The sequence below is a fragment of the Polyodon spathula genome, chromosome 14 (assembly GCF_017654505.1).
Source record: "Polyodon spathula isolate WHYD16114869_AA chromosome 14, ASM1765450v1, whole genome shotgun sequence".
Lineage (NCBI taxonomy): Eukaryota > Metazoa > Chordata > Actinopteri > Acipenseriformes > Polyodontidae > Polyodon > Polyodon spathula.
The window spans coordinates 39499702-39519867 of record NC_054547.1 but is presented as its reverse complement, the minus strand read 5'-3'; the positions used below and the strand labels follow the sequence as shown (position 1 = coordinate 39519867).

General features: G+C 45.6%; 1 protein-coding gene across 2 annotated transcripts in view; it reads right to left on the bottom strand.

Annotated features, from left to right (window-relative positions):
• The window catches only part of LOC121326839 (chloride channel protein 2-like), a 131359-nt gene that overhangs the window by 27990 nt on the left and 83203 nt on the right, over positions 1–20166 (bottom strand). For both annotated transcript variants that reach the window (XM_041270410.1, XM_041270411.1), the window contains exons 12-15: positions 18779–18934; positions 7442–7511; positions 7099–7209; positions 5686–5899 (exon numbers count right to left, since the gene is read on the bottom strand). In XM_041270410.1, coding sequence (XP_041126344.1) covers positions 5686–5899; positions 7099–7209; positions 7442–7511; positions 18779–18934 — 551 coding nt within the window. The remainder of the gene's footprint in view (positions 1–5685; positions 5900–7098; positions 7210–7441; positions 7512–18778; positions 18935–20166) is intronic.

The following is a 20166-nucleotide window of genomic DNA, read 5'->3' as shown; positions in this document are numbered from 1 at the left end:
GTAATAACACTGACCCCCCGCACGCTGTCCCGAGTCCTGTAATAACACTGACCCCGCACGCTGTCCCGAGTCCTGTAATAACACTGACCCCGCACGCTGTCCCGAGTCCTGTAATAACACTGACACCCGCACGCTGTCCCGAGTCCTGTAATAACACTGACCCCGCACGCTGTCCCGAGTCCTGTAATAACACTGACCCCGCACGCTGTCCCGAGTCCTGTAATAACACTGACCCCGCACGCTGTCCCGAGTCCTGTAATAACACTGACCCCGCACGCTGTCCCGAGTCCTGTAATAACACTGACACCGCACGCTGTCCCGAGTCCTGTAATAACACTGACACCGCACGCTGTCCCGAGTCCTGTAATAACACTGACCCCGCACGCTGTCCCGAGTCCTGTAATAACACTGACCCCGTACGCTGTCCCGAGTCCTGTAATAACACTGACCCCGCACGCTGTCCCGAGTCCTGTAATAACACTGACCCCGCACACTGACTGTCCCGAGTCCTGTAATAACACTGACCCCGCACGCTGTCCCGAGTCCTGTAATAACACTGACCCCGTACGCTGTCCCGAGTCCTGTAATAACACTGACCCCGTACGCTGTCCCGAGTCCTGTAATAACACTGACCCCGTCCCGACGCTGTCCCGAGTCCTGTAATAACACTGACCCCGCACGCTGTCCCGAGTCCTGTAATAACACTGACCCCGCACGCTGTCCCGAGTCCTGTAATAACACTGACCCCGTACGCTGTCCCGAGTCCTGTAATAACACTGACCCCGCACGCTGTCCCGAGTCCTGTAATAACACTGACCCCGCTGTCCCGACGCTGTCCCGAGTCCTGTAATAACACTGACCCCGCACGCTGTCCCGAGTCCTGTAATAACACTGACCCCGCACGCTGTCCCGAGTCCTGTAATAACACTGACCCCGCACGCTGTCCCGAGTCCTGTAATAACACTGACCCCGCACGCTGTCCCGAGTCCTGTAATAACACTGACCCCGCACGCTGTCCCGAGTCCTGTAATAACACTGACCCCGCACGCTGTCCCGAGTCCTGTAATAACACTGACCCCGCACGCTGTCCCGAGTCCTGTAATAACACTGACCCCGCACGCTGTCCCGAGTCCTGTAATAACACTGACTGTCCCGAGTCCTGTAATAACACTGACCCCGCACGCTGTCCCGAGTCCTGTAATAACACTGACCCCGCACGCTGTCCCGAGTCCTGTAATAACACTGACCCCGCACGCTGTCCCGAGTCCTGTAATAACACTGACCCCGCACGCTGTCCCGAGTCCTGTAATAACACTGACCCCGCACGCTGTCCCGAGTCCTGTAATAACACTGACCCCGCACGCTGTCCCGAGTCCTGTAATAACACTGACCCCGCACGCTGTCCCGAGTCCTGTAATAACACTGACCCCGCACGCTGTCCCGAGTCCTGTAATAACACTGACCCCGCACGCTGTCCCGAGTCCTGTAATAACACTGACCCCGCACGCTGTCCCGAGTCCTGTAATAACACTGACCCCGCACGCTGTCCCGAGTCCTGTAATAACACTGACCCCGCCCGACCTGTAATAACTGTCCCGAGTCCTGTAATAACACTGACCCCGCACGCTGTCCCGAGTCCTGTAATAACACTGACCCCGCACGCTGTCCCGAGTCCTGTAATAACACTGACCCCGCACGCTGTCCCGAGTCCTGTAATAACACTGACCCCGCACGCTGTCCCGAGTCCTGTAATAACACTGACCCCGCACGCTGTCCCGAGTCCTGTAATAACACTGACCCCGCACGCTGTCCCGAGTCCTGTAATAACACTGACCCCGCACGCTGTCCCGAGTCCTGTAATAACACTGACCCCGCACGCTGTCCCGAGTCCTGTAATAACACTGACCCCGTACGCTGTCCCGAGTCCTGTAATAACACTGACCCCGTACGCTGTCCCGAGTCCTGTAATAACACTGACCCTGTACGCTGTCCCGAGTCCTGTAATAACACTGACCCTGTACGCTGTCCCGAGTCCTGTAATAACACTGACCCTGTACGCTGTCCTGAGTCCTGTAATAACACTGACCCCGTACGCTGTCCCGAGTGTAATAACCCCTGAGTCCTGTAATAACACTGACCCTGTACGCTGTCCCGAGTCCTGTAATAACACTGACCCTGTACACTGTCCTGAGTCCTGTAATAACACTGACCCTTTACCCTCTAGTCTATCTGAATGCATTAAATTCAGTTTGATATTGATGAAACTCTTTTAGACTGTTATGCTGGTTTCCTCAACAGAATAGTTTAAAATGTGATCCATCAGTACGTTCTGCTCTCACGACAGCGGCATTTCTGGGGAGCCTTTCTCTGTTCTGGATCTTTCAGATGTAATAAATGTGCAGTATTAAATGACTACCATCAGTGCTTTACCAATGGGAGTTTTGTCTGTTTATTATCTATTTTGTAATGACTCGGTTTCATTTCATATTTTCAATAATGAGTGTCTGTTTCACCATTAATATTCCATCCTTCACTTTCCAGCTCAGCTCTGAGGATTCTCCTCTTAACACTGGAGACTACGCAAAATATCAGAGCTGCAAATACACACAATGTGAACTGCCGTGGGTATAGAAATACCACCTGCTGAGATCCCCATTCAGCTACTCACTTGTAGATATGTGCCAGGCATTTATCGCAGATTGAAAGTTGAAAATCTGCCAACCAAAAAAAAACTCCAAAATCTCTTTTTGTGTGGGTGTATGGTTTTGTTGTTCTGAATATCCTATTTACTGAACCTCAAAAATCACTATGAGACCACACTGCCTCCCAGTCCAACACCAGTAATACTCACGCTGCCTCCTAGTGGCTCACCATCACTCAGCTCTAACAACGAGTCTACAGTGCCCTTCCAGTCCTTCAAATCTAAGACTAGACTACACAGCTTCCCAGTCCCTCAGCTCTAACCACTAGACTACACAGCTTCTCAGTCCCTCAGTTCTAACTCTCTGACTACACTGACCCAAACCCCAATGGCCTGTGTGTTTGCAATGTGTTAGTCTGCGCTGGCAGTGTCGAGCAGGGCTGGAGGGATACCGGGTTAATGAACAGGGGGCTCTGTGGAGATGGAGGCCGCTCGACACTGGCAGGTAAAGGAGAAGGTTTGACCAGGACACAGAGGCCAGAGCTAATATCGTTCCAGAACCTCTGGCAAAGCCACCAAATACAAAAGGCACATTTCTGATATCCTGTTGTTTAACTCCTAACCCCCCTCTCCCTCAGTACTGCTGCAGCCACTTTGCAAGGGAACGTTTTTTTTATTTTTTATTACAGTGGATTTGCTATTCAGACAAGATTAAGTAATGTATCTGCTTGAGCGAGAATGCACAGAATACTAACAAGCCGGGCAGCCGGCACATTACACAATCTGCTGCAAGACACACATGCAAAACTAATAGGATTCACTTCCATCTCTTACTACATAACTGTTGTACTGTGGTCATGGAAAGGCAGGGCCAGGTGTCGAAGTGTTGAAAAACAGAAATGCAAGGGGTGGTTCTGTGCTTGAAGAGAGGCTGGTTTTATTGGGGATTTCTCTTATCTGGGGACTCAAATGTTAAAGGGTTCAAAATTGGAATGTGTACAAAAAAAAAAAAAAAAAATGTGAGAGCTTGTGACCATGCATTTTATTAGGATGATGAACATTGTTTACAACCTGGCAGTTACACTGGGATCCAACTGATTGATAATGTAGTTATCAGAGAGAGAGCAAAGAGAGAGAGAGAGAGAGAGAGAGAGAGAGAGAGAGAGAGAGAGAGAGAGAGAGAGAGAGAGAGAGAGAGAGAGAGAGAGAGAGAGAGAGAGACAGAGAGAGAGAGAGATGGGCTCATGCTGCCCTAGCTTGTTATGACAGTGCACCAGAGTAAACGGCCCTGTTCTTTGCAGACCTGCTCTTTGCTGCCCTGTGGAGTCGAGCCGAGAACCTCTTTAACAAGGAGCCTTCGATTCCAACAAACACACAATGACACTGAAGATGCCAACAAGCTCTCTATTAAAAAAAAAACACACACACACAATCTCACACCACTTCTTAGTCATCAGCACAGCCTACTCAAAACAGCAATGAAAAACCAATGGGGTATTTACTCTTTCAGCACTAAGGAACTGCAGTTACACAAAGATAACAATCAGTAACAACAATCAAATCAGATCGGATTAATCTGACAGCAGGTAAATATCTGCCAGGCTGCTGGTACCACATCAAATCATACATTAGAAGACAAACATAAAGGAGCATTTAGTGCAACATTTTCAAATCCTGATTCCTGGCTTTCTATTGCATTACAGACGTGTGTATAGTTGTGCAGTTACACACACACACACACACACACACACACACACACAGCCTGTTGCCATGTTACATTCGATGTTATTGACACAGAGAAGCTGAGCAGGGTTGGACACAGCTATTGAGGTTTGTTAAGCAGGTTTAATTAGCATCTCGAAGATTCTGTACAAACCAACACGTGCTGAACCCTTGAGCCAACACATATGGCAAGCCAAACTATCATTCAGAAATATCTCAAATCAATTTAGAGATGTCTAAATATTTAGAGATATCTCAAAATCACTTTCCAAGTAGCTCTAAACATTTGAAGATACATCTGTAAATCATTTTAAAAGATATCTAAAATACATGTAGCGATATCTCAAGATGATTTCCAGATATCTCTAAATGGAGCTTTAAATGATATATCTTTAAATAATTTTCAGATAGCTCTAAATCATCTCTGAACTAACAGGTAAGCGCTCTGTAATAGACCATGTTTGTCCTCTTATGAACAGACAGTTGCAATGACTGACAGCGCTATGGTGTGGGACCAGGAGGAGGACGCGTTACCAGTTAACTAATCCCTGGGCTCTCCTCTATTACTTAATGCTCATTAAAACTAACTGCACAGAAAAGTGCCAAATTGAGTTTGTCTCACTCTCGCTGCTGACAGGGGTGGAACAGGAAGGGAGGAAATGCATATACAAGGAATACACGACACAGTACAATTAAGAGCACAACCTGCATCCTGCACTGGCACCTTCAATCTCTGGGGACCACAATACAAACACAAACAAACTAGATGTAATACAGATCAAAAACAGCAACCTCAGCTCCACGAAGATTGGGAAATGTGAAGCGTTGCATTGTTTGCTTTACCTTCTGCAGGGGATACAGTGAAAGCATGAAGGAATATAAAGGGTAGACACAGTGCTGCAAGTGGGTAACAGAACGAGGGAAGCTTTTCTTGGATGGCTTTAGGGATAAATAGCTTGTTTCTTTGTTTTGTTGTGTAACCCACACAGAACCGTCAGGTATTTTTCTGCTCAAACCGCTCAATACCTCTGCTATTGAACCAAACTCGTTTATCTGAGTAAACGGCAGCAGTATTTCAGAGACAGCATCTGGCACACTGGATCCCAGTTATGGGGTCAGACCAGTGTGATAAAACAAGAGCCAGCTTGTAGAAGCATGGACAGCTCATGAAAAAATAGACAATATAGGCAGATACTGCAGACAACACACCAATCCATCTTCACACATTCTTTACACACACTGACGGTAACCTGACAGGTCCGATATATTTGATATTTGAATGAATATGTCATGCAGACAGACAGATAGACAGACAGACTCACTCGTGGTGGCCCCAGCCCAGCTCGGGCAGGTAGGGAAGCTTCTTGATGCGGATGATACTGTCGTACAACGAGGGCTGCAGGCTCTGAGCCACAGCATTGGCCATGATCACTGCAATCATCACAGGGAGGATGTGAGAGATCTGGCCAGTCAGCTCGAACACGATGACCGCTGTGGACACGGTGTGGGTCACTGCTCCAGCCAGCGCTGCTGCTCCTAAACATAGCACAAGACAGGGAGTCAAGAGAGAAACAGCAGGGCAGTGAGTCAGGAGAAGAACAGGACAGGTCAGGGAGTCAGGAGAGAAACAGCACAGGACAGGGAGTCAGGAGAGAAACAACACAGGACAGGGAGTCAGGAGAGAAACAACACAGGACAGGGAGTCAGGAGAGAAACAGCACAGGACAGGGAGTCAGGAGAGAAACAGCACAGGACAGGGAGTCAGGAGAGAAACAGCACAGGACAGGGAGTCAGGAGAGAAACAACACAGGACAGGGAGTCAGGAGAGAAACAGCACAGGACAGGGAGTCAGGAGAAAAACAGCACAGCACAGGGAGTCAGGAGAGAAACAGCACAGGACAGGGAGTCAGGAGAGAAACAGCACAGGACAGGGAGTCAGGAGAGAAACAGCACAGGACAGGGAGTCAGGAGAGAAACAAGACAGGACAGGGAGTCAGGAGAGAAACAGCACAGGACAGGGAGTCAGGAGAGAAACAGAGCAGGACAGTGAGTCAGGAGAGGAACAGGACAGGACAGGGAGTCAGGAGAGAAACAGAGCAGGACAGGGAGTCAGGAGAGAAACAGTAGGACAATGAGTCAGGAGAGGAACAGCACAGGACAGGGAGTCAGGAGAGGAACAGCACAGGACAGGGAGTCAGGAGAGAAATAGAACAGGACAGGGAGTCAGGAGAGGAACAGCACAGGACAGTGAGTCAAGAGAGAAACAGCACAGGACAGGACAGGGAGTCAGGAGAGAAACAGAACAGGACAGGGAGTCAGGAGAGAAACAGGACTAAAACCTTCAGTTCTGGTGACTATCACATGAAATGAAATGTATTCTCTAAATATCTGCTCTGTGGTGCAAGGTTATGAAGCCAGGGTTGTCAGAGACTTCTGGTGTTCAACCTGTCTGGATAATTGGGCTCCTGGGTTCCACAGCGCGAATTCAATTAACACACAAGAAGCTTAACTAGCAGACATGACTTTAAATCAAACCCACATTTAATATCCAATGTGAATCTTAGGTGTTTATTTATTAAAAATAAAAATCTATACACTCTTCTGTTACCGTTGAAAAGAAAGCGATCCCCCAGGTTATTTAGTGGCTCATTAGACAATAAATACAGTGCAGAGGTTCTTTTTAATTGCGACCTGGGGGTCGCAGGGAGGAGAGGGGGCACAGCCAGGAAACTCACCCACCACGGCGTAGCCACCGGGCACAATGCGGTAAACATTCCCGTCTGCGTGAATGCCGTCTGGAAACCAGGCCGCCATGCTCTCCCCAACCAGCCGCCCAAAAGCAGCACCTGGAGGACGACACAAGACCAGCACACTGTGGACACAGGCGACAGGACAGCACAGCAACACAGTCCCCTAGTCACAAGCTGTCATTTAGGGTTGTTTGGAATCATAAAGACTAGAGATGTTCTGAGCTTGGTCTCTAGAAATCTATTGCTCTTCCCATTGGAGAGAAAAATAGACGCCCAATAGAAACAGGATGAGCCGCCAGACAGCCAGTGCAGTGAGAAAGCTTCTTACCTATCACAAAGACTGGCATGAAGGCTCCACATGGGACAGGGATGGTGGTAGCCAGGGCAGACATCCAGAACTGTGAGGGAGGCACAGAGGAGAGATGAACAGTCATGACATGGTTAATACGTCTAGTAATGTGATGGACATCTTGGGTTAAGTCTGGCTGTAGAGCGGTCTTTAAGAGGACCCTTACAGTAACACAGAGTGTGGCTAGTGTGTTCTTACTGCAGATCACCCCAGAGACTCACTCAACATGGTTAATTGTTATGACATCAATGTGTCATCTTCGTGGAGTGCAACAGCCTGCCACATTCTTTCCATTCAAAAGCCAAGCAGGTGGGCTTGCCAAAATCTTCCGACACTTCTGACAAGAACAGGAAACTGGTGCAAAGCTGTGACTGCAGCTATTAAAAAGGTTTGAAAACAACTCGTTAATTACCAGTGAAGCTGCCAGCAATTAAATGTTGCAACAGCAATTACTGTGAGCAGCTGTAAAAACAACCCCAAAAAGAGGCCACGATATTACCAGACTGCTGTTCCTCAGAATCCAGGCTGTGCTCTTTGTCACTAAAATAATTGGAAAATGTAAAAATAATGAAATTCAAAAAAGTCACAGGCATCATACCTGTCTATGGATCGCTGACAACAAAATAAATTAAATAAAATCTCAAACAAAGCAAAATTCACAGTGATTCATAAGAACTAATGAAACCCAGGGATGCAATCTAGTAAAGTGCCAGTTATAATAACGTCGGTGAATTAGTCCTGGCTGGATCACGGCTATTTTAGGACTCGGAAATGACTCAACCCCTTCTTTCTTTCTTTTTTTCTAAATTTGGTTCTGACATGTGGAGCCGATGTTCAACAAGCAGGATGACACCTAGCAACCCTGGACTGTACAGTTACAAAACCGATCACTCTGAACTGACATTTAACTTCAAAAACTGCAAAATTTCAACAAGACTTAAAAAGTCAGCCCATTTCTCTTGCATCTGAACATTGCCCTTTCTTTAGAGATACTAGTCCATCTTTATAGAAAGTTCCACCACCATGAACAAAAGTTTAAAATAAATTAAATCCTAAGAGGAAAACTGAAGTTTGAAGCAGTAGAAACATCTTTCAGCCCTGACATTAACCACAAAACCAGTAATTCCAGACAGAACAGAAAGTCATAATGGTTTTGATCCAGGACTGGTCTATAGTATCAAACTTTACATCACATAAATTGTAATCTTATCCCTTTAGTAGGATGCCCTCATCAGACGTTCTTGTATCCGAATGTTAATCTGCAATCAAGACACAGATATTCTATGATCCACACACTGGTTCTAATACTTAGACGTGGGCAGCTTTTAACAGAACAGGAAAGGCTTTGGAGCCAATGATGAGCCTTGCATTGTAGCCCTAGACCTCGATTTCAACAACTGCATTCAATGATTCTGATCCTCTTGCTGTGTGCAAGATGCAGCCTGCTCTATTTGCGATTGTCTGATAGCTTCAGGTAGAATCTGTGGAAACAATGTGATTTATTGGCTGTCTCTCTCTCTCTCTCACTCTTTGAATCTGGATCGCTCAAGGGCAGGTGTGGACTTCGAAGCTGGTGCTCTGGCTTGCTATACTCCTCTCTCCTCTAGAAGCAGCACCAGGGCTACAGAAATAGATATTCATATTATAAATGTTGAGATTAAACTCCCACTGCTCTTTCCCTTCCATGCACTGGGTGTGCCACTCCTCTCCAGCCCTTTCCCTTCCCTGCACTGGGTGTGCCGCTCCTCCCCAGCCCTTTCCCTTCTATGCACTGGGTGTGCTGCTCCTCCCCAGCCCTTTCCCTTCCCTGCACTGGGTGTGCTGCTCCCCCCCCCAGCCCTTTCCCTTCCAGCCAAACCTATTGGGTAGAGGGAGTGACGCAAATCAGAGACCTGAAGTAACTGCTCACCAAAGCGATTGAACTGAGGATGACATAAATAAATTCATTCAAGATGTCAAGCATTTGCAATCAATAGTTGAATACAACATACAAGTTTTACTGCACTGCTGCCTATATTGCAGTGCTTGTGAATGTGGTGCTCATAGCACTGGCTACACTGCAGAGTGTCAGTGGAGGGCTCCCCTCACAGCTCTGTGACAGTAACAAGTCAAGTGACTGTGGGGAGCCAGCAACTTTAAATACACTGAACTCAAAACCATCATTTATGAACCAGCAAATTCCAATTCAGAGGCTTAGACTGCACTGAGATATTAAGGCACAGCGAATTCAAAAAAGAGCCCTGCACTGGAATCTTAAAGCCAACGCGCTCAACGGCCTTCGCAGAGAAACGCAGTCTCGCTCTGTGGATTTCAGCAATGGGATAAGGAAGCGGGCCTGGAAACTCAAAAAGAAGAACACGCTGGGGGGATTATAAAGAAGCGAGCGGATTCACATTGTTATCTTAAAGATATTAACATAGAGAGCTCAGTTCCTGGGTCTTGAATCTAGCAAAGCCAACTGAAAACTCAATATTGCGGTCGGATGTGTAATCGATTTCAATAGCAGGCACTCAGAAAAGGGATCAGAGATTCTGCGAGTGAGACCACTGCAGTAACTGGCTTGCCTGTGCAAAAACACAGGAAAGTCCCCCTCAATGAGAATGGATCATTCAGGAACATGATCTGGTCACACTCTCTTGAAAGTGCCTTTCATAATAGAGTGTAATGTATCTAAGTGTAGCAAGACTGCATTTGAAAAACAGCCACATCTGTAATGTTTTCACTTGCGATGCTAACCTATGAAATTCACTGTCCAAGTTCACATTGCACATTAAACTGTAACACAAATACACTGCTACCACACCATTTAAACCCATTCAATAATGGACATACTCTGCAGTTTCCTTCTGCACAGATTCCCTAAGAGTCAGAATAGAAGATGCATGAGCAGCCTTTAACACAAATCGACCAAATCGTGAACACAGTACCTATGTGCACGAGCATATCAAAAACACAACAGTGTGCTATAGATATCATACCATAACACAAGTATAATTTGCATCTCCTATGTGTGTGTGTGTGTGTGTATAACATGTGAAACCCGTAAATAATACAGCTGCCGCTCCAGACGAGGCAGCATTCAAATGAAAACCTCCTGAAGTTTCAACAGCAATGACACGGACGGAAATCCCCAGTTTCCTGACAGTAGAATTACCAGAAATGTTTATAAAGTGAGCAGAACAGGACACACGTTTATTTTTAGAAATTATTTTTATCAGAAAACTGTTTCCAAGATGTTGCCACTGCTGCTCAATGTTGATTTTTTCCCCTCCAGTCACCAATAAAATAAATATGTATTTAAAGCAGATGTGAAAGCCTGGAACAAACAGCCTGACTCCCACTGATGAGCACACACAGTAAATATATTAGTGACACATTCAAACTAAAAGGAACAGTTGAGTGCCTAAGACAGATAGGGCGAATGACAACCTGATAGCATGTTCAAACAAGTCAAAAAATGGATCACGATTTATCTGCCAGTTACATATTTACCAACTATACTTATACAAAAGGGCACAAAGCCTTTTAATGATATTTACAAGCGTCGTTCACTTTATTTGGGTGCCTCATTGTTGAAATCACTGACACACTCGACTTGGGTCTGGTATTTACATGGTTAGGTTGATTTTTGCTGGTTTAATGGCCACTTGTGTTTGGATTGCCTGAACCCATCTAGAGCTTTGAATACATGTGGATGCACATATAACCCTCGGAGGTGCCTGGTACTGTACTGCTTGGAAATGTGTTTTTTGAAGGAATGGAAGGACTGTGATTTACACTCTTCACAGTGAGGTATGAACCAGTCCGTAGGAAACTAAAACCCTTTCCAGCCTAATTCCAGGAGTGCCAGCGAGTTGCAGAGGCTGCGGCACACGGATCCAGTCCTCTCTCTCCGCACCAGTGATCTGTGCCAGTGTGAGCCTGCTTGAGCCTCTCTGATTGTGTCTTCGCTGTTTAAAACCGTTGGGAGCTCTGCCAGTCTCCACAACCCTATTGCACCACTCATGCCAGCCTCTTTCCAGCTGATGAGTTAATGCAAATAAATCGGGGAAGGCTTTGTATACAGGTTTAGTTTCACAGCTGGAGGACCGAGTGTGAATCAAGCTGAGCACAGGTGAAGGTTATTATTATTAACATTGATCCCAACTAAGCCCTTAGGCCCCCTGTGCTATAACACACATAACTCTTCTCCCCTCGAAAGTTGCAAAACCTAAATGTGCCTCCCATGCACTGGATAGGACACATCTCTGATCTTTCGGGAATGCAGCCACAAGGCCTGCGATACATCTATTCCTGTGTGCCTGCATGGCAGGGAAGCCCTCTGTGAATAATGATTAGAGTGGTCAATACTAATGAGCAATAGCATCAGCTGTTTTCAATCTTGCTAACACAGTGTTTACATGGCTTTGGAATCCAGAAGCCCCGTTCTAACCTGCCTTTCCACAGAGTGGGGACGCTTATCTCCAGCACTCAGACTGAGAACCAAAATAGACTTCCGCTGGGCTGTCAGTCAGGGAAGCTGTTATCAGAGCTTGCTTTTGACTTAGATTTTTACAAAGAAATACAATATCAGATAGAGAAAGAAAAAAAAAAAACACAGTATTGTTAGGTTCCGTTACAAGGAGAAGACATAAACAGTACATTGTTCATGGTGTGCGGGCAGGCGAGATACAAATCTTGAATGGTGCTCTCTGAATTGTATTTCTTTCTTTCACAGACGTTCGTTTACAATGCCGCTTTTGCATTCAAGTTGTGATATTGCAAGGTTGTTGAGTAACTGCATCGAAAAATACAAATTATTATTATTATTATTATTATTATTATTATTATTATTATTATTAAAGAAGTAGTCCTAGTCATAGTAGCAGTTCTAGTAGCGATAGTCCTATTTAAATGGTCATAGGGGGACTAGAAAAGATACAAATTATAATCCTCAAAAAGAGGGTACTCAAAAAGAGGCCATTTGGCTAATTTTAAAGAAAAAAAAAACAAACAGTCAAAAAGACTGCAAATTGAATAGTCAAAACAAAGGGGGGGGGGGGTGGTATAGAGCATGCCACCTAAAGCCCACTGGTTGACAAAGGCAGTCACCTTTTGACTCTGCATGGGCAAGTGCTCCAATGTAACCCGGGACCGGACCAGGGCCCTGAACGTGGCTCCAGGAGACTCTCCCTGGCGTTCTCACGCTTCTCTAGCAAGAGCCAGGAGCAGATTCACCAGGTGATCTGTCGTCTTGGTGGAGCCACGAACAGGGTGCCAAAAAATGAGGAGGGTGGGAGAAAAATGCAACCAGAAGTGCAGCAAGAGGTTCTTCAGGAGGAGAAAGAATGGCTGCAGTCTGGCGCAGAAAAAATTAATATGAAACACCGACTGGGACTGACTACAGAAAGGGCATGCAGAGTCCGACAGGTGAAGTGACGTAGGAAGTCTCCTGACATGAGCGATTGTGGAGGACTCTCCACCCTAGACTCCCAACTCCTCTCAGGACTAGTGGTGAATACAGGGCCTCCCACTGGGGAAGTATTTGTATACCCCATTTCTACAAGCGTTGGTAATGATTCGTTATACATGCACTGTGCTGTTCATTATTGATGGTGGATCCATGGATACTAGTTTCACAGATGAACCTGGAGCAGTATCTCACGAGACCCATTACGTCCTGTTCATCTCTGGATATGTACTGTACAGCAGTTTAAGGGCTAATGGCCTATGCCTTATTGCTGAGATGAGTCGTGCTGATGGCGATGCATGGAGAGCTGCAGGCCTTGCTTTCTCTACTGTAGACGACCCCCTGGGAAACTCGCCTGACTTTAGTCTCTGGGTGTTAACCAGCAACAGAGCTGGGGTGTAGGGAGAGAGGACCCAGGCAGCAGCCAGGGATTGGCTGACTCTGTCTGTTAGGTTAGAAGCCTCCAGGATTGTTCGAGCTGGATTTACACTCTCTGAGAGGAGTTCAGTGCAGTGGCTGTCTGTGTGCCGGGCTCGTTCACTTGAACACTGACGTCTTTAAAACTTCCTGGTCCTAAAACTCTCTTTCAGATTCATGATGCACATTTTATTTAATGTCAAAATCGTTGTTCTTTTCTTGGCAAGTGAAACAAGCACAGTTCTTTTAATAAAATAACACGAATAACATTAGTGGCATGCCTGCAGATAGATGTTGACACCATCCCATTGCTTGGCTATGCTGGCACCTAAAATGACACACTTTCATGGTAATGAATTGCTGGTCTCTGGATGTGGCCAATCTCCCTGACAGCCCCCAGTCTTCTAGAGTGTAGCCTGAACAGAGTGATGCTCCATTGGGACAGGCAGCCTGGAACAGAATCCCAGTACTGCTTCACCAGGACTGACAGCTAAGCAATCTGACTGCCCACAGCGCAAGATCCCATGACCAAATCCGTAGCCATGTCCCTGCACTGTACATGCATTCATCACAGTAGACTGGAGAGAGTAAGATTTCATCTTGCACTGGTTTGCAATTATTCTAGTTGGGAATTATTCTTGTTTTTTTTTTGTTTTTTTGTGGCAATTCAGCAGTTTAACAATCTACATGACAAGCGAATGGCTCTGGAAACTGCCCTGGAAAGAAGAGTCCCAGCTGAGACCAGTCTCCTTGCAGTGTCTTCAGGACAGGCAATCCCCGTCTTGTGAGGATCAGTTCAGAGAGGAACTCTAAGGAGGAACAGCAGGGCATGGAAATAAATGCAACCGTTTATCTCCTCTTTTTATAGAAACTCACAGCTTTCCAACAACACCAAAGGACCTGCGACAGATTGCTTGCAAAGAACAAGAAGAAAGCAGTGAAAATAAATAATACCTTATCTTAAAGAATTCAGCACAAGGAAGCCATTAAGTTCAAGCCACTAAATTGTATCTAATGGTTTCAGATTGCTGCTGATATCTAACTATGTGTCCAATAATGTTGCTTTCTCACTCTATCTAAATGCTAATCAATAAACACAGTAGAATAGTGAGTCTGCTCTACACGCTCCAGCCTTCACTCCCCTCTGTGTGCTAATTGCTGCCCTCTCATCCCCCCTGAACCCTGTCGAGCGCAGTGTCAGCCCCACATGCCCGTCCACCCACAGCGGCTTTGTGTGCATCGAGACGGCCTGTCTGCGAGGCAGCAGACATTGAAATGGCCGTGGAAAAACAGGCTCCACAGCACCTGAATGAGCCACAGCATGAGGTACAATCAGCCTCCGAGGGAATGGCTCAAGACAGCACAGCGCCGAAGAGTTCTAAACCGACACAACTTCTAAGCAATTTCCAAAGCCTCTAGTCCAAGTTCTGTTACCCTATTCTCTATTCACTTTTCAACACAGAAACACAAACATACACATTGGCCCCCTATCACACCTCTCTCTAACGCCTGGTCTCAGATGCTGTGCCGTTATCCAGACTCAGCTTTATATATACGATGGGACAAAGAACAAAAGACCTTCTGGATCATATTCCTCTATCTCCACCCCAGCAGTGGACACAAGCACTCAGAATAGCCCTCTAAAAAGAGCATGTTAAATACCCACAGATTGTGCATCACTGCTGTAGAGTAGGCAGGCTTGACAAAGCAGGTTTTACACTGAGAGTTCAGATAGGGAGGTATTCCTACACATAAATCGATAGAAAGCCCTACACAATGAACTACTCCTCTGGAGTGAAGGAGGATCTTTGTACACCTCAGAGATCTTTTTAATACAGTCGTGAACGGGTTCTTTCATACACTATTATTGTTAATTGCATGATGTATATCTCAGATTTAATACTGCAGCGGATTCAGAGAGGGGCTCTTGTCAAAGCCTTCACATGAGGTCATAACTACGTTTCCCACAAGACCTTCAAAAAGACATCAAAACGACATTGAGAGTGTTGATCCTGCTGGCTCCTAATGACCTGCTGGACTGTGCATGGGAAACGCACAGCTGAACCATTAAAGCTCCTGGGCAGCAGCATGGCTGGCCCTCTACTGGGTCTCAAGGTGGGTTCCTGGCAGGGTGCTCTGCATCCTCATTTCCAGATCGCACACTCCTGCAGGCCTCAACACTTTCATCTTGAAGCAGCCGTACTGGCTCTGTAACCAGTCAGTTTAAAACACTGATGGAACTGCCTTGTCAATATATTGATGATCTAAATGAGAAAAGCACCCTGAGAAATCCTGCAGTCCAGCAGCAGCCTAGCGGCATGGCAGCTGTGCTGCTCCCATGGCTTGTCCTTGGCCATTGAGGCTCCAGTGTCCTGTGAGGGAGACGTGGAGGAAAAAAAACCAAAAATACAGAAAAACAGATTTCATAACTAAAGCAGAAAGCTGTAATTGATCTTCTTCCATGGAGGTGGACTGTGTGGATGGGAGTGAAGGAGTGCCCTGAGTCGCTGCTCCTCTATGTGTTTCCTGGTGAAGCGGAGGAGCAGTTACTGTCAGAAGCAAGTTTATAACCAGCGCCCCCCGAGTAACTGCTTGTCCTTGAAGGGATCTTTATTCTCAAAATAGCTGTAGCAGTTTTCACTCTAGAGGAAATGAGTGTCTACCAACAGAAAGAAACAAAATAGGAAATTTCCAAAAAGATAGATAGATTTGTAGATTCAACGAGATCCACAGGAGAAATGGTTTGGGGTGGTGAGGTCCTTCAGTATTACTCATGAAGCACATAAAGAAAGCTCTGCTTCCGAAAGGGAAGAATATCTCCCTCTATGAAAAGAAAGTCATGGTCATAATCTAGCATATACTAGTTAACTCTTCTAGGGGAAGGAAGGTGTGCAAACGTTTTTTATTCAGCTCTGTATCGGTTTGGCCATGGCATGTTTAGAAAATATGAGCAAAAATGACTAACGAATCAGTATTTCTGGCCGGTGGTCTCGATAAACAGAATAAATAAAGAAACAGTGATAAGATTTAGTATTCCCTGTATGTGCTGTAGCAAAGTGTCTTATATAAGAAAACCTGTGTCTCAGAAGATATGAATCAGCGGCAACAGAATCTGATGAATCTGGCTTGAGAATAATAATGTCATTTTGAGGAGTAAGTTGTTATTTTTTTCTGTTCCTCACTAAAACAGACGAGACAAGGTTACAGTCAACAAAGCATAATTAGTTTACAAGTAATGAAAACAGATACACGCCCCCTGACAGCGAGATCTGCTCATAAACTGTGGAGGTATTGCTGTATTATTGTATTATTGTATTGCTGTATTATTGTACTGGTGCCTGTGTGTGTCTGGGTAAGTGAGGACTGGAGGAACTGTGGTTACTGTGGGATGTGTGTGTGTGAGTGGGGGGGGTTCCTTCCTGTCATAATAAATTCAAAGAAAGATTATTCCCGTCAGCTGATGCCTTTAATGTATTTTATAACATGCACTCTCTCTTGCCATGAAGGATTTAAGAATAATTACTGGTATATTAAAAAGGGGGATCAATGGAGGACCCTACCTAATCCTGCCATATGTACTCATCTATCCTAGCCATCATTTCTGTACATTTATCAGCTCAGGATGACAGATTTATCAGGTTGATGGATCCCGTGACACCAGTTTGAAAAACAGCAATATTGCCTGTGTGAAGAGGGATCATTATATTCTAGTCTAAGATAAACATATTTTTATAAAGGAAATAAAATCTATATAATTGAGACCTGACAGCCCAGTGCAGGCAGGGTTTTCAGAGATTGCATGGATGAACACAAGGCTGTATGACTCAAACATACAGTGAACTAATGAATACAATGCAGATTGCTGCTAATGAAGTTTAATCCATTCCTCATAACTACCATCGACCACATGCCAGCACCCATTAGTCACGGTGGATGTGTGACCCAGAGCTCTTTGGTAATGGATTCTAAATCCACATTGAATGTGGAAGAACAACATTAGCATTTCAATTCAACTGGCTGTGTCCCTTTGAAACACTTTTCCACATATATTACTTCACATTTCCTGTGCTTTACCATCATCAGTCATGCTTTCCTGTGCTTTAATCCTAACCTACAGCTAAAGCCCTAACCCAAATCCTAACACCAGGCAAAGAACTAACCCAAACCCCAACCATTATCCTGACCTTAACTCTAAACCCAACCCTAGCTTTTTGGCTTGCTTTTTTTATTGTTCTTGGCAAGCCAATGTTATTAATCAGTCAGAGATGAGCGCTGTGCAATGTCTGCCACTGCTGCCAAACAGGAATTGCTGAAAGAGCCACAGGCTGATATCCCAAAGAGCCACAGGCTGATATCCCAAAGAGCCACACACTGATATCCCAAAGAGCCACACACTGATATCCCAAAGAGCCACACACTGATATCCCAAAGAGCCACACACTGATATCCCAAAGAGCCACACGCTGATATCCCAAAGAGCCACACACTGATATCCCAAAGAGCCACACACTGATATCCCAAAGAGCCACACGCTGATATCCCAAAGAGCCACACACTGATATCCCAAAGAGCCACACACTGATATCCCAAAGAGCCACACACTGATATCCCAAAGAGCCACACACTGATATCCCAAAGAGCCACACGTTGATATCCCAAAGAGCCACACGCTGATATCCCAAAGAGCCACACGCTGATATCCCAAAGAGCCACCGGCTGATATCCCAAAGAGCCACCGGCTGATATCCCAAAGAGCCACACGCTGATATCCCAAAGAGCCACACGCTGATATCCCAAAGAGCCACACGCTGATATCCCAAAGAGCCACACGCTGATATCCCAAAGAGCCACACGTTGATATCCCAAAGAGCCACCCGCTGATATCCCAAAGAGCCACAGGCTGATATCCCAAAGAGCCACACGCTGATATCCCAAAGAGCCACACGCTGATATCCCAAAGAGCCACACGCTGATATCTTAAGAAATGAGCCGGTCCCCAGTGAAAGCCACCTGAGGAGGACCTGCAGTAATTTGATACAAACAGCTGCAGAGCAGAGCAGTTACAGGCCACAGAACCGGGGTGACACACTTGTTTATATAAAGGACTTGCTCACAAGCCAGGATTTCAAACTCAACCCTTCTCTTGATTAACAACAGAACTGGAATTACTCACCATCCTCACAATGTGTACATTTTATTACATTTAAAAAACAGAGAACATGAAACCCATCTGTAACAAAATAATAATAATAATAATAATAATAATAATAATAATAATAATAATAATAATAATAAGACAATCTTAGCGGGCAGCAGAGACAAAACAGACGTGACTGGCAATGGGGACCCCTCATTGAGGTCTGTTTTAATGATCTGAACAGCACCACACTGAAAGCCTGGTTACATCGATGCTCAACAGAAAGAGAAAGAGTTAACAGGCCCTCAGGAACCTTCATGAGGATGAAGACGACGAGGGTGACGAAGACGTTGGCACGAGGGTGCTTCCATGCCCCCGAGGTGGTGAGCTGCATAAACTCCTCTGAGATGCCCTGCTTGGCCCAGGTGCGGTTATCAAAGAGGGTGACCAGAGTCTCTTTTTGAGTGAGCTAGGAGAGAGACAAGAAAAGAAAAAGCAATAAACCAGGGTATTTATAACCTGCACAGCCAGCAAGAGAGCCTCTCCCCTAATATCTTTCTGAACTTTGTAATGGTCTTCAATCTACAGCCCTGGCTAGAGTAGTAGAGGTTCACCTGTATTTTCAATGACCTAACTGTTTTTAACTTTGTTCTTTAATTGGACTTCCAAGAGAAGCTGCCCTGAGTCTACTTTTGTTTTTCATCTGGAAATGCCAGCCTCACACATTTGAAAAGGCGTGTGTGACAAGCCAGACTTCATTATGAATAATACCTGGAGCCCCAGTGCTTGAGAAGGGCCGTCTGGCTGCTGAGTCACTGCATCAATAAACTAAAGCAGCCCTGAGACAGGCATGTTGCACCCTGCTTCTGTGCTGCTGTCTCACCTCCTAGCTTTATTACACTGAGCTATGCTTTTACTGTGGGGAAACCTTTTATACAGGTTCATATGGACGTGCAACCCACCCTGTAAAACAGACACTGTGCAATACAGTGAAGTGGTACAGCAGTACAGTGGACTACCTGCAATTTCTCTATCACAGGTTATATGCATATAAATTACAGGTAGTCACCTATACGAAGCCAAAGTACAGAACCTACCGAATCTCAGGGCATCGAGGGTGACACATGGTTCTAATGTTATTATGTATGGTTACAATGTACTCTGTACATCTTTTTACACAATACAAGTACAGAATTGTATCAGAAAAGTGTTAGGGTTAGGATTGGGGTTACAAGTTAAGCACATTGTAACCATGTGTAAGTACACATGTATTTACTAAGTAACTACTATGTAAACACACCATAATTAGAGACACTTCATGTAAAGTGTTACCTACAAAGGCAGCTGTTAGCTGCCTGCAAATGAGAGCTGCACAGTCTATCACAGACTGGCTCAGGATGCTGCTGTGAACACAATCACGGGACACAGAGTCTCAATCTCATATTTCCATTAAGGGTTTGGCTGGTTTCCTTGGATATCAGATTGCAACAGGTTAATCAACAGGCTGCCATTCTCGGAGGCTGCAATTAGGAGTCCCCCTTGTTACGGTGCTATATAATCAGGGGGAAGAATGGGAACAGCTGTGCTCAACAAATGAGCGCCTTGATTAGTGCGAATGGGGGACAAATTGCACATAGTACAGTCAAATCTCCTAATGAAGCTCTAAAATGAACAAAACTCTTGCAAGAAGTGACTCTGGCT